Raw genomic sequence first — 14,466 nt, 5'->3', positions numbered from 1 at the left:
TTGGGTCCCAAACTCAGCTCGAGCCCTCCCCCCCCTAACATTTTTACAATGGGCCATCAGAGGGGGTGAGGAATCTGATAAGTGGACCTTAGATTTTTGTCTTGAAATACTCATTAAAATAAATGTTATACTGATGTCGGCCAAGAATGTTTGTGTCTAATCGGCTTGCAATGTTATATGCAAAAGTTCTTTTTTGACTCCACAGTTTCCTTGAACGCCACGGGAATGGCAGACTGTTGCATCCCATTTTTACGACCGTTGGGACTTTCCCAACTGTGGAGGGGCTATAGATGGGAAGCACGTCCACATCGTGCCAACACCCCATTCGGGGTCTTTCTATTATAACTATAAGGGGTTTAATAGTATAGTGTTAATGGCGGTGGTGTCGGCACAATATGAGTTACTCTATGTGGACGTGGGAAAGAATGGCCGGATGGAGGATGAAGGAGTCTTTGCCTAGACAGAGTTTTACCAACGTCTCCAGACTGGTGGCCTGGCATTGCCACCTGATGCGGACAACATAGAAGGACTCCCGTTCGTCTTTATTGCTGATGAAGCATTCGGTCTTGACAAGCACCTGATGAGGCCATTTCCCCAAAGGACCCACACCCCGGAGAGGAGGGTATTTAACTACCGGCTGGCCAGAGCAAGAAGAGTCATTGAGAATAACTTTGGGATAATGGCCAGCCGGTTCCGCCTGTTTCTGACAGCAATCCATATGGCAGAGTACAAAATCAACCACATCATCTTATCCTGCTGCATGTTGCACAATTTTTTAAGGAAAAATGCCCAAAATGATATTGCCTCAGTTGGGCCTGAGGCCTGGGGGGCAAGTCCAGTCAAGTGGCCCATTGAACCACTGAATCAGCTCACCACCCATCTACACCACATTCCCCGTACAGAGAGAGAGGAAGACTGCTCCACATTGCCCCAAAGAGAGAGAGACTGCTTGACACTGCCTGCACAGAGAGAGACTGCTTCACACTGCCTCCACAGAGAGAGACCGCTTCACACTGCCTCCACAGAGAGAGACACCGCTTCACACTGCCTGCACAGAGAGAGACCCCGCTTTACACTGCCTCCACAGAGAGAGACCCCGCTTCACACTGCCTGCACAGAGAGAGACCCCGCTTCACACTGCCTCCACAGAGAGAGACCCCGCTTCACACTGCCTCCACAGAGAGAGACCCCGCTTCACACTGCCTCCACAGAGAGAGACCCCGCTTCACACTGCCTGCACAGAGAGAGACCCCGCTTTACACTGCCTCCACAGAGAGAGACCCCGCTTCACACTGCCTGCACAGAGAGAGACCCCGCTTCACACTGCCTCCACAGAGAGAGACCCCGCTTCACACTGCCTGCACAGACCTCACTGCCTGCACAGAGAGAGCAATCACTTTCTGTGCAGGCACTGTAAAGCAGTCAGTCTCTGTACAGGCAGTGTGAAGTGGAGCAGTCTCTCAGAGAATGGAGCAGTCTCTCAGAAAGAGACTGCATGATTGCCCCCAGAGAGACTGAGTAAAAGAGCTGGCCCCTTCCCCACACCCAGTACACAGACCAATGAGACTGCAGGAAGATGAAGACTAAAGACTGTGCTGTCACTGCCACCACACTAAGCACTATCTGTGGAGTCCGGAGCTTCTCTGGTGAGTGAGCACCACACCACTGGGCAAGCCAAGCAAGCAGAGTAGCTGAGAGTCACAGTGAGCGCAGCAGGCTAAACACGCAAGTTCTGCTGTCTCCCCAGCATGAACACCAGATTCACCAGGGTGCAGGTTCCTCCTGTCTCAATTGCGGATAGTAAGAAATGCACATGCAGGCGCATGCCGGAGCACAGGCCAGATTAAGGGAATTGTGGGCCTTGTGCTGCAGTGGAGCAGGTTTAGGAGTGGCAGGGATATGAGGTAAGTAATGTCATATCCCAGCTCTTGCCCAGACTTGGTCACAGCCCCACAGGGCTGTAATGTTAGGGAAGCCCAGAACTTGAATTACCAAGCTTCCGTAAGAGCCGTGTGTCAGTGTGTGCTCTGAGGTGAAAGTTTCCAAGCCATCAGAATACAGCGATCACTGCTGGCAGCTAAAGCAGCCAGCACTGATCGCTAAAAAACATAAAGACACTCTGGTTGTACTGTCAGTTGATGGAGTCGATTTCTGTAAAACCAGTCTGCACAGAGATAGATTGAAATGTCTGCTGAACCGGCAGAATTTCAATCTGTCTATTGTGGCCTAAGTCCACCAGTCTCTGGGTTTAATAATATCCTCAAATCTTCTGAAAGGGGGGCTCCACTTAGGTGTAGAAATTCACTTTGAACTCCACCTTATTTCCAGAACTCTCTTTAGGGTCCTTTAACACTGAAGGCGCTGTACAGGCGTTTTAGTGCTAAAAAACAGCACCTGTAAAGCGCTTCTTATGCCACCCCAGGTTTCCCACTGGGGCGGTGCACTTGAAGGACATTCTGAAAAGTCCAGCAAGCAGCATTATTGGGGCAGTTTGGGAGAGGTGCCCAGCCCATTGAAATGAATGCAACACGGCCGTTTTTAACACTTTCTCTGGCCACTAGTGGGGGTTAAAAGTGCCCCGCTAGCGCCACTAAAACAATTATAAAGCGCCACTAAAACGAGCAGCGCTGTACCACTACCACCCACATCACCCCAGTGTGAAAGTACCCTTTGGTATTAGATGTGCAAACAAAAAGGTGAGACCACATCTAATACCTACAGAGAGTAATGGAAATAAGGTGGAGTTCAAAGTGAACTGTGTCATTATCTGCAGGGATTGGCATTTAGGGGGGTTAAAGCAGGCAGGGATGAAATGTGATATCAACTATTCACTGCCTGTCAAATGCCTCTGAAAAGTGACCTGAGCATGGATCACTTTTCAGAGGAGTGACAGTGGCTGCTGCAAGTGAATACAAGCATTTAGGCTCACACTGGTGTGCTGCGGTTTGGCTGCAGTGCGGGTGTACTGGCGGATGTCACACACCCTCAGACTTCTTTTAGGTTACTCATTGTTGCTGCATGTTCTGAAAGTGCACCAAACATGCAGCATGCAGGACGTTTTGTGCACTTTCAGAACATGCAGTAAAAATGTGCATCCTCTATGTCCCAGGGGCAACATGCAGGATGACTGCCAGTACACCAGCACTGCAGCCAAACTGCAGCATGTCAGTGAGAGCCCTCATCTTACCACCTAGCCCTAGGAGGGCAAGGTACTGGCACAGGCTGCTATAAAAAAAACTCTTTGGCTGCAGAGAGGAGGCGAGAGGAGGAGCTCACTTACTTGGATGGTCCCAGCCTCCCAGGAGCCTCACTGGATTCCAGCCAACTGCTCAGTTTGAGCAGAGAGCAGGTCCAGCCTCTGCCAGCCAATGGTGTGGAGTAGGGAGGGGCTGGGCGGGGCTGTGCTGTGTAACACAGACTGTCAGCCCTGACATGAAGACATCGCTGGCTCACAGTACTGGACTCGGCCAGCTCAAGAACTGTGCATGTTGCGGTTTTGAGCTGACGACACAGCAGCCTTTGCCACCGCATATCAGAGCAGCCCAGGGGGCAATTGCATCCCTGCCCCCTGGCCCAGCCCTCCCCTGTAACAAGATAATACTGTTATTGTGGTAACTTGACACATAAAAAATAAAATTATATATGGAGATCACTAAAAAATAATGTTTCAACAATCCAAAAAAAAGGAGATCTTGATGAAATTATACCAAAAAAACTATAAAAATGAATTCTAAACATTATTATGGAGATCGGACTCTGTGTGAATATGAGCAGCAAAACAATTTCATTTTTCTAGCATTAAAAGAAGAAAATAATGTGCTGTATTAAAAGATCACAGGATTTGCTGCGTGAGGAATGAGCTAGCTCCATTAGGAATGCTAGTTTTACCACACCGAGCGCTTCTGTCTCATACTCGCTTTAGAGCATGCATCGTTTTTGGTATGTCGGAACAGCATACAGACGAGCGGTTTTCGCGATAGGAATTGGTTTATACGATGAAAAGCTCCTGTCTGACTTTTTCTGTCGGACATTCCGCTTGTGTGTACACAGCATTAGAATTTTAACTTCCTGGTTCCCCTGTAGGAGGAGCTCATTGCTAGACACTGTGAAAGACTGTGAAAAAGCTGATTGGATCAAAGTCACACACCCTCCTCTCCCACACATGCAGAGGTTGCCTTTGTATAGTTTAGCTGGCTGCTAATCTATTTATAGCAACCTCCTCCAACACAATTCTATCTCTGGGCCTTGGAGAGCTTGTCAAAAGTTATCAGGCTGATAACAGAGGAACAGAGCAGGACTGAGCTACTAGACTAAGTGCTTTGAAGAGAGATAACAAAAAAACACTGCAGTAATATGTGCCCAGCTCAAATTTCATGAATTGGGTTTACATCCACTTTAAGTATTATTAAACTCCAAATTGTGGTCCAGAGCTCCATGAAAGGCCTCCATGAAGATGTTCAGTGAATTGTCTGATTAAACATTAAAACATTGAAAGAGAAACAAGGAAGGTTTGCTACTGGCATCACATGTTCTGTTTTCAGCAACACTGCGCTCAGTGTGAGAGAACACGGATTGGGAACACGTCTCTTGTAATTACTATTATAGGCTAATAAAGGTCCTACAGTATCTGATTGCAGGGCTACATCTTCTCTCTAGATTGTTTTCAATGCTCAGAAAAGTAAAGCCATTGAACTTAGCGCATGGTATGAGAGCCATGTACACAGTCCTTTCTAACCACTTAAGCCCTGGACCATTTTGCTGGCTTAAGACCAGACCACTTTTTGCGATTCGGCACTGCGCCGCTTTAACTGACAATTGCGCGGTTGTGTGACGTGGCTCCCAAACAAAATTTACGTCCTTTTTTTCCCACAAATAGAGCTTTCTTTTGGTGGTATTTGATCACCCCTGCGGTTTTTATTTTTTGCGCTATAAACAAAAATATAGCAACAATTTTGAAAAAAACGCATTATTTTTTACTTTTTATTATAATAAATATCCCCCAAAAATATATATAAAAAACATTTTTTTCCCTCAGTTTAGGCCGATACGTATTCTTCTACATATTTTTGGTAAAAAAATCGCAACAAGCGATTATTGATTGGTTTGCACAAAAGTTATAGTGTTTACAAAATAGGGGATAGTTTTATGGCATTTTTATTAATAATTTTTTTTACTAGTGATTTTTATTGTGACTGCGACATTATGGCGGACACATCTGACATTTTTGACACATTTTTGGGACCATTGTCATTTATACAGCAGTCAGTGCTATACAAATGCACTGATTCCTGTGTAAAGGACACTGGCAGTGAAGGAGTTAACCACTAAGGGGCAGTGTAGGGCTTAAGTGTGTCCTAGGGGCGTGCTTCTAACTGTAGGGGGGCGTGGCTGTGTGTGACACGTCACTGATCTCTGCTCCAATCACAGGGAGCAGAGATCAGTGACACTGTCACTAGGCAGAACGGGGAGATTCTTGTTTACATTAGCATCTCCCCGTGAGACGATTGTGGGTATCCCCGTGGCAGTCCGCGGGACCCGTGACCCGACTCATGGAGCTTGTCGCGGGCACCTCTTAAAAGGCAACATACAGGTACGCGATTCTGTCCGTACGAGCCCTTCTGCTGACGTATATCGGCGTGAGGCGGTCAACAAGCAGTTAAACTAAAAATGAGTGAGGGTACATTTATTCATATAGCGTGGGAGTGCTCAAAGGTACGGTCCTTGTGGTCCTGGGTAATGGAATTCATTGCTGATACCTTCCGTTTCCCAAACGTGTAATCCCCTGTTATGTCTCCTCTGAGTTATTGAGGAGACGGATGCGACCACAAAACAGTTTCGTAGGCTTTTTTATTCTATGTCCACAAGCCTATAGCAAGAAGGTTGATACTTCCTGAAAGTCTCACTTTGGGGATGTGGAGGTTAGTTGGATAAACCGCTATATCGAACAACATACGAGACTTGGGGATCCCCCAAAAAAAATTAGAAAGATTTGATTCTCCTGACACTTTGGAGGGGGAGGTAACTATTTGATTACATAAGAAGGGGAGGAGAGGGAACTATAATTCCCCCTCCTCCCCTTGCATGAGTATAGGAGATGTCATACACAATTCGGGGACCTGTTTTCATTTTGTGGGGGATATGCAGAGGGGTCTTTTTTGTTGTTGTGTTTTAGTGACATTACCTTTATCCATTCAGGAAAAGGGAAAAAACTTAAAACATTAATGCCAGGTTGTGAAGCTTACAGGTGGCTTGTACTATGTACAGAGGTTGTACTTGCAATGTATACTGTGTTTTGTTTTGTTTTGCTTGTTTTGTTTTCTCTTGAAGACTTTCTGTATTCCTACCCTTGTGTACTGAAATATTATGGGCACATTTTTTGTAATGGATTTGATACTGTATGTAACATTTATTGCCTGGCAAATAAAAATATATATAAAAAAAAAAACAAGCTAAAAGTGCATTTAAAAAAACAATTGGGTTAATTTGTTTATGCTAAAAACATGCAAGGTACTAAATAAAACATTCCAAATTAAGCACCAAAATTTGTGAAAAAGATTTAATTTAAATAAAACGATCACATACAAAAACTACAAAACCTAACCCATTTATAAAGACATCAAAGCTAATGTTTAAGTATGGCAATGGTCCAGTTTGGACAAGTGTAAATATGTGTATACCATATCTGGAGTTGGTCCTTTACTCCTTAAAGCTGGATTATGGAAGCTGGAAATCATTCTGCTTCATGCATATTGTTTTTTTTGTAGGAAGAGACTGGATATTGGACACAAAATCCTGACAAAAAACACAACAAAAGCAAATATACATGTTTGTCATGCATTTTTGGTGTGTTTCTATTGAAGTCTATGGACGCATTCCTGCATGAAAAAAATCCCTGCATCTCTTCCGAAAACGCACGGCAGGATACTGCATAGATGTATGGGCATAGATGGGACCCATAGGAAACCATGTTAACCACTTGCCTACTGGGCACTTTCACGCACAATTTTCAGCTTTCACACTTTGAATGACAATTGTGCTGTCATGCAACACAGTACCCAAATTTATTTTTTATCACTTTGTTTACAAAAAAAGAGATTTCTTTTGCTGGTATATAATCACTGCTGTTTTGTTTCTATTCTTTACAAAGAAAAAAGACCGAAAACTGATCATCAGTGCCCTGATTACCTGTACAGTCTCCTCTGTGAGGAGATGCCACTGATTGGCTCTCCTTGCCACACACTCTCAGTGTGGGGCAAGGAGACCCGATAAATGGCACTTCCTTGTTTACATGTCGCTGGCTGTAATGGGACTCAGCCAATCACATGGGTAAAGATGTTCAGCATTGGCTCTTTACCGAGATCGGGTTTGCACCGTGTCCTAGGAATACTGTCATATGACGGCATCCTAGAACGAGAGCTGCACCACTACACTGTCATTTGACTGTGGGCAGGAAGTGGTTAAATCAATTGTCCTGCACTTTTAAAAATATGTTGAAAAAAACACTGCACAGGTGTGGACTTTGGGGTTGATTTATTAAAGGCAAATACACTGCACACTTTGCAAATGCAGTTGCTCCATGTGATCCAATTTCAGTGCAGCAAGAAAAAAAAGTGTCTGCATCTTTTACGTGTGGATGCAGTGGGATTTGAGCCATACAAAATCATGGGCTCAAATCGCACTGTACAGAATCGCATGTGATTTGCACAGGAATGTGGTACAATGTCGCATCATTATGAACCCAGCCTAGGGCATTCTGGAGTCATTTGGTTCATGCTTTGCTGGGATTTTTTTGCCTTCCTCTGGATCAGGGATCTCCAAACTATGGCCCTCCAGCTGTTGAGGAACTACATGTCCCATGAAGCATTGTAAAACTCTGACATTCATAGACATGACTAGGCATGATGGGAATTGTAGTTCCTGAACAACTGAAGGGCCATAGTTTGGAGATCCCTGCTCTGGATCAACTGGGACTATAGGATTGTGTACATTTTTCCCCCCTTCTGTTGTTTGAAATGGATGGACTTGTGTCTTTTTTGTCAACCAGACTATGTGCTATGTTTAGGTATGGATTAGCATACCCATGTCAGTAGCTGAATAATGATTTTGTATTCTGTTTTCTCCAAGAATGAGCCTGTTAAAAAGAAGAGGCCTGCAGTGAAGGAAGAAGACCTGAAAGGGGCAAGGAATAAGCTTAGCCAACAAACTCCTATCAAGTCCAAAACATACCAAGTTATGAAACAATGTGGTGAGTCTAAGCCCATAGGAGTGTTTACTATTCAGACAGAATAGCATTGTACAAAATCAAAGAAGAAAAATATAAAAACAAAATGTAAAAAAAAAAAATATATATGTGCTGGCCAAAGACGAGTTAAAGGCCAAATGAAAATTCTTGGTCATTCATTTTTTGCATTAATAGTGTGCCAGCTGCAGCATGCGATTTTCGTGTCACAATCGAAAGTGCCTAATACAACATGCTGGATTTTGTTTCGAAAAATGAAACAAATGATGGCACAACTGTATACGCCATTTTACATTTTTCGTTTGCTTAAGAGTGCAGGGTGCCATGTGAGGCCCACAGGGGGTGGGTCCATGACTCCCCTGCACCTTCATATTGTTCTTCAGGTCGATTGAGGGCAAAATTTGACCTTGGGAGACATTCAGTGGTGAAAAAGAATTACTGCAGGTAATGGCAGAGTTGGGCTTTTCCCACATTTTCCTATTACCATCAGCTCCATCTAGTGGCCAAAATTGCATGTCCTATGCTTAAAACAAAGCCGCTTTAAAAAGGCACCAGCACATTACTAACGTACTCGTGTGTTGAAATTAGAATGGCAGAGACCATCATGTTCATGGGTCTTCCGTTATTGAGTTACAGAAGTAAAAACAAATTCATAAAATTTTGGGTAGAATGAGTAATAAGAGTGTGCTTCTGCTCTAACTAGAGGACGAATTTGCTTCTTTCTGTGACATAACAAAATCTTCTAAGGCAATGTTAGTCTATGTAAAGGTAAAACTTGTTTTTTTGGGTAGAGATATGGTCTGGAAGAGTTATCCAAAAGTGATGATAAAAGCTAAATTGTATGGTTGAACTGAGGGAAAATCACCTTTTCTGGTGACAACTTCAAAAGGAAATTTCCCCTTGTTTTGGAAATATTTCCTTTTACTTCCTGTGGTGTGTTCGGAGAAATTTTTCTTTACTTTATATTCTAAATGGAACACAGCAAAAATAAATCATAACAAGGGTTACAACCACACTACTCTATTTAAAATGAATTAAAAAAAGTTTTGCTTTAGATGCACTTTAAATTATAATGAAAGGCCAAACTTTTTTAGATTGGGATAAAGTGGTGAGACTTTAGATCCGGTGTCAGGTTCTTAAAGCTCTGTGTACCAATTTGCTCTTTCTAATTGTTTGATCACCAATGTCACTTGATATGAGAATAAGTTGCCACCAAAATAGAAATAAAGGAGAAATCATCCAGTGGGGACATTTGTTTCTATAACAACTTCATAAGAGGGGATATCCCTTACACTGGAAAGATAGCCCTTTCAATTCCTGACGAGTCTACAAAACAGGAAGTGAAAGTAAATCATCCTAATGAGGCAGACACAGCAAAAAAAAAAAGTTATACAAAATCACAAAAAAAATGTCTTTAGCTATACAGTACTTCGTAAAACTATAGGCAAAACTTTTTTTTTTTTTTATTTTGTATGGGGGGGGGGGGGATTATATCCCTTGTCAATTTTATTCCCATCTGTGTCCCATTGGGGATATATACCTTCATTATTCCAAATTAAAGGAATCTCTTGGGGATCCCCAGGTCAGCAGAATCAGTTTACCCACTGGGAGATTTCCCCTCTATTACTTTTCTGGGGACAGCCCAAAATTTTTGATTTTCTTGTACTTTCAATAACAATGGTAAACAGGAGAAATCGAGAGGGTGAATCTCCCCAACAGGGGAGCAGACATCAATAAAAACCTGGCAGGTATTGTAATCCATCTCCACTCTGTCCAAAACAAAGAAAAAACGATTTTTGCCTTTAGTTATACTTTAAGGAACAGAGTTCTCCTTTTGAACCCTTTATGGGTGTGTGTGTGTGTGTGTGTGACATAGTTAGGTTGAAAAAAGGCACAAGTCCATCTAGTTCAACCACAAAAAAAAAAAATATAATAATAATAATAATATCATACAATACCATATACCCAATTCTATAACCACAGTTGAAAAAAACGCCCAGCAGAGCATGATCCAATTTGCTAAAGCAGGGGAAAAAATTCCTTCCTGATCCCCCGAGAGGCAAACGGATATTCTCCGGATCAACTTTACCTATAAATGTTAGTACCCAGTTATATTATGCACACTTAGGAAATGTGTGTGTGTGTGTTATATACAGTGGTAAAAATATTTATTTGATACCCTGCAGATTTTGTAAGTTTGCCCACTTACTAAGAAATTAAGGGACTATCATAGGTGTATTTTAAATGATAGAGACAGAATATCAACTAGAAATCCAGAATAAAAAAAACACGTAAAACAAATGCTACAAATTAAGTTGCAGTTCGGTGAGTAAAATAAGTATTTGATCCCCAAGCAAAACATGACTTAGTTCTTGGTGGAGAAGCCCTTGTTGGCAAGCACAGGGGTAAGATGTTTCTTGAAGTTGGTTACCAGGTTTGCATGTATCTCAGGATGGATTTTGGTACACTCTTTACAGATCTTCTCTAAATCCTTAAGGTTTCTTGGCTGTCTGTTGGCAACTCAAAGTTTCAGCTATCTTTATAATTTTTTTTTTTATAGGATTAGGGTCTGGAGACTGACTAGACCATGCCACAACCTTAATGTGCTTCTTCTTGATCCACTGCTATGTTGCCTTGACGGTTTGTTTTGGGTCATTGTCATGCTGGAAGACCCATCCATGACTCATCTTCAGTGATCTGACTGCGGGAAGAAGGTTCTCATCCAAGATGTTACAATACATGGCCCCTCAAATCAGCAAAGTCGGCCTTGTAGCTTTAGCAGAGAAACAGCCCCAAAGCATGTTTCCACCTCCGTGATTGACTGTAGGGATGCTGTTCTTAGGGTCATAGTCAGCATCTTTCTTCCTCCAAACACGGCGAGTCGAGTTAATGCCAAAGAGCTCAATTTTGGTCTCATTTGACCACAGCACTTTCTCCCAATCCTTCTCTGAATCACTTAGATGTTCATTGGCATGACTGTACATGTGCCTTTTTGAGGAGGGGGACTAGCCGTGTTTGGAAGAAGAAAAATGCTGACTATGACCCTAAGAGCATCATCCCTACAGTCAAGCAAAGAGGGGGAAACAATATGCTTTTGGGCTGTTTCTCTGCTAAATGTACAGGCCAACTTTGCTGCATTGAGAGGTCAATGGATAGGGCCATGTATTGTAAAATCTTGGATGATAATCTTTTTCCCGCAGGCAGAACACTGAAGATGGGTCTTGGATGTGTCTTTTAGCATGGCAATGAACCAAAACATACCACTAAGGCAACAAAGAAATGGCTCAAGAAGTAGCATATTAAGGTCATGGAGCCAGTCTCCAGACCTTAATTCTATAGAAAATTGATGGCGGCAGCCAAGAAAAAACTTAAGGTTTAAGAGGAGATCTGTAAAGAAAAAAAAAAAAAAAAAAAAGAGTAGACCAAAATCCCTCCTGAAATGTGTGCAAGCTTGGTCACCAACTAAAAGAAACGTCTTACCTCTGTGCTTGCCAACAAGGGTTTCTCCACCAAGTAGGGCGGCACAGTGGTGTAGTGGTTAGCACTCTCACCTAGCAGTAAAAAGGATCGCTGGTTTGAATCCCAACCACGACACTACCTGCCTGGAGTTTGCAAGTTCTCCCTGTGCCTGCGTGGGTTTCCTCCGGGTACTCCAGTTTCCTCCCACACTCCAAAGACATGCAGGTAGGTTAATTGACTTCTGTCCCAAATTGGCCCTAGTATATGAATGGGGACCTTGTATTGTTGGATCCTTGAGGGTAGGGACCGATGTGAGTGTGCAATGTACAGGGATAGGGACAATTGTAGACACTCACTCTGGTTGGACTGGTGTCTTTATGTAACTAAGTCATATTTTACATGAGGATCAAATACTTATTTTACTCAACTCAATTTATAACACTGGTATCATGTGCTTTTTCTGGATTTTTGGTTGATATTCTCTCTATTATTTAATGTACACCTATGGTAAAAACAATAGACCCTTCATTTCTTTGTAAGTGGCAAACTTACAAAATATCCAGGGGATCAAATTATATAGTGGGGCAAATAACTATTTGAATCCCTGCATATTTTGTAAGTTTGCCACTTACAAAGAAATGTGTATATAGATAGATAAATAGAGAGGCATTGCAGAATCTTTATCAAGGTGGTCATGTAGAATTCTAGAATCACAATTCATAGAAGTTGAGATACTTTGTTAAAGCTCTCATTTACTTTATTACTATATTAAACGGTTGGCTAAAAACAGCAGCAAAAAGAGTAGAGCAAATATGTTTTCTAATAGCATCTCTTATTTCCAGAGCAAGCTGGGTGTGCAGCTCCATCTGTGTTTAGTCAAGTTAGGACAGGAGACGAAACCGCCTTCGACAAGCCTCAAAAAGAAGGACCAGCGAAGAGTGTATTTGGCTGATGGACATTAAATAAATGAAAAGCATCTTGAAATTGAAATGGACATTCATCAAGTCTTAAAAAAATATTTTCTACTTTTTGTTTAAAACGCATTTTGCACCCCATAGTTTGATATGGTTCCAGTCATCCTCATTTAGAGCACGTGGAGAAGTTGTTGACCTGTAACCCTGAATTTAGGTAGGGAAATGGCAATAAAAAAAAATTACATTTGCAGTACTATAGATGCAGGATTACAGATGAAATCTCAGGTTAGTGATTTAGTGATGAAAAGTGGAGGTTAAGGTAAACATACCACGCAATCGCACATGCCAATGTTCAACAGAATTCCTAGTGATTAGTCCTTATTGGTTTTTGGTTTGGGCACAGCTACAAGCTTGGAAATCCATATCCAGACTTTAAGGTTCATTATTACAAGAATTTAAAGTCTATTTCCACTTTTGCAGTAACATTTGAGAATACCCCACTATATATTTGTGTGTTCCCATACACACAACATACCTTAAAAATTTTTAATTGTTTCTTATTATTTAGAGCAGGGATATGCAATTAGCCACACCTGCAGCTGCTGCAAAACTACAAGTCCCATCATGCCTCTGCCTCTAGGTGTCATGCTTGCGGCTGTCCCTCTTGCTCTGCCTCATAGGACTTGTAGTTCTACAACAGCTGGAGGTCCGCTAATTGCACATCCCCAATTTAGAGGTTTCTAATGAGAAGGTGTCAGAGTACAAGCATTTCTGAAGTTTGGATTGAGTCTGTGCCAAAAGAAAAGCTTAAGCCTAGTAAACATGATAGGATCAATCAGACAACTAATTGTCAGTTTTTTGTTTGGTTTTTGTTTGTTTTTTGCATTCTAGTCTCTATATCGAAAATTAATAGGTTACTAAAGTACGAAAATTCTTGTACAAATTCGGAAGTGATGTCATGTAATTGGATTGTTTTTTTTTGGACAAAAACTGAACTAATTAAAATGAGAAGCATACGATCTGGTGTCAAACGAGAAAAAAATTGGTGTTTGACCCTTCGGAAAATTTCAGACAAAAGCGGTGTACTAACAATCAGATGATCGTACGATCGTTTTGAAAGAGGTATTCTTATGAACGATATTTTGATTATATGTATGGGGCTTTAGGACAGGCTGGACTCCCTCTCAGTAACATACGGTGAAGAAGGACAGACAGTGTTCTAACATGGCTTACAAATTATAATGAGATAGGCCAGCAGAGTACCGACAGAGTTAATGATGGCAAACACCGCTCCCCAGCTTTTTCATAAACAAAAGAAAACCAAGTATGATACTTTAGTGCTGGAGTCCTCAGAGCAAAAAAAAAAGTAAACTGCAATATTTTTTCTTTTCGTGTTATACTATATGAATAGGAACATTTAACAAATATGAAGTAGGTGTTATCCTAATCTGGCTGCAAACATGGAAATACACTTTATATAAAATGTACTTGCCTAATTAAATGCATTCATTAATGTGTGTTTACTTTCTAAGTGGGTTTTTCTACATATGACAATAAATAAATTTTTGGTTTGTTGTGAAAGTATGCCATCGCTCTATCTTTACAAATGTCAAACCATTTTTCTTTTTAGTTTTCAATATTTAAGTTGATATAACATCCATGTCCTTTTTATGTCCTACCTTTCATGTAACTATTCCTATACAGATTGATACCCACAATATATTTCAGTGTGAAACAGCAACATCATTTTACAACAAGCCTAAAGAACAAGTACACTTTCAAGATATCTCTGTTTTTTGCCCTCCTCCAATGTAAAGTAGCACAGAATCCCAGATTGCATGCTTCATTCCATGG

General features: G+C 41.7%; 1 protein-coding gene across 3 annotated transcripts in view; it reads left to right on the top strand.

Annotated features, from left to right (window-relative positions):
- STIMATE (STIM activating enhancer) overlaps positions 1 to 14,193 on the top strand; it is a 188,934-nt gene extending 174,741 nt beyond the window's left edge. For 2 of the 3 annotated variants that reach the window (XM_077452268.1, XM_077452267.1), the window contains exons 2-3: positions 8,125 to 8,245; positions 12,541 to 14,193. In XM_077452268.1, the coding sequence (XP_077308394.1) occupies positions 8,125 to 8,245; positions 12,541 to 12,650 (231 nt within the window). In that variant the 3' untranslated portion in view covers positions 12,651 to 14,193. The remainder of the gene's footprint in view (positions 1 to 8,124; positions 8,246 to 12,540) is intronic. The other variant, XM_077452269.1, reaches the window with a different exon arrangement.
- The last annotated feature ends 273 nt before the right edge of the window (positions 14,194 to 14,466 follow it).

Source organism: Lithobates pipiens, unplaced genomic scaffold, assembly GCF_037356315.1.
Source record: "Lithobates pipiens isolate NorthernLeopardFrog02 unplaced genomic scaffold, aLitPip1_a1.2 Scaffold_23, whole genome shotgun sequence".
NCBI lineage: Eukaryota > Metazoa > Chordata > Amphibia > Anura > Ranidae > Lithobates > Lithobates pipiens.
This window is presented reverse-complemented; position numbering and strand designations above follow the sequence as displayed.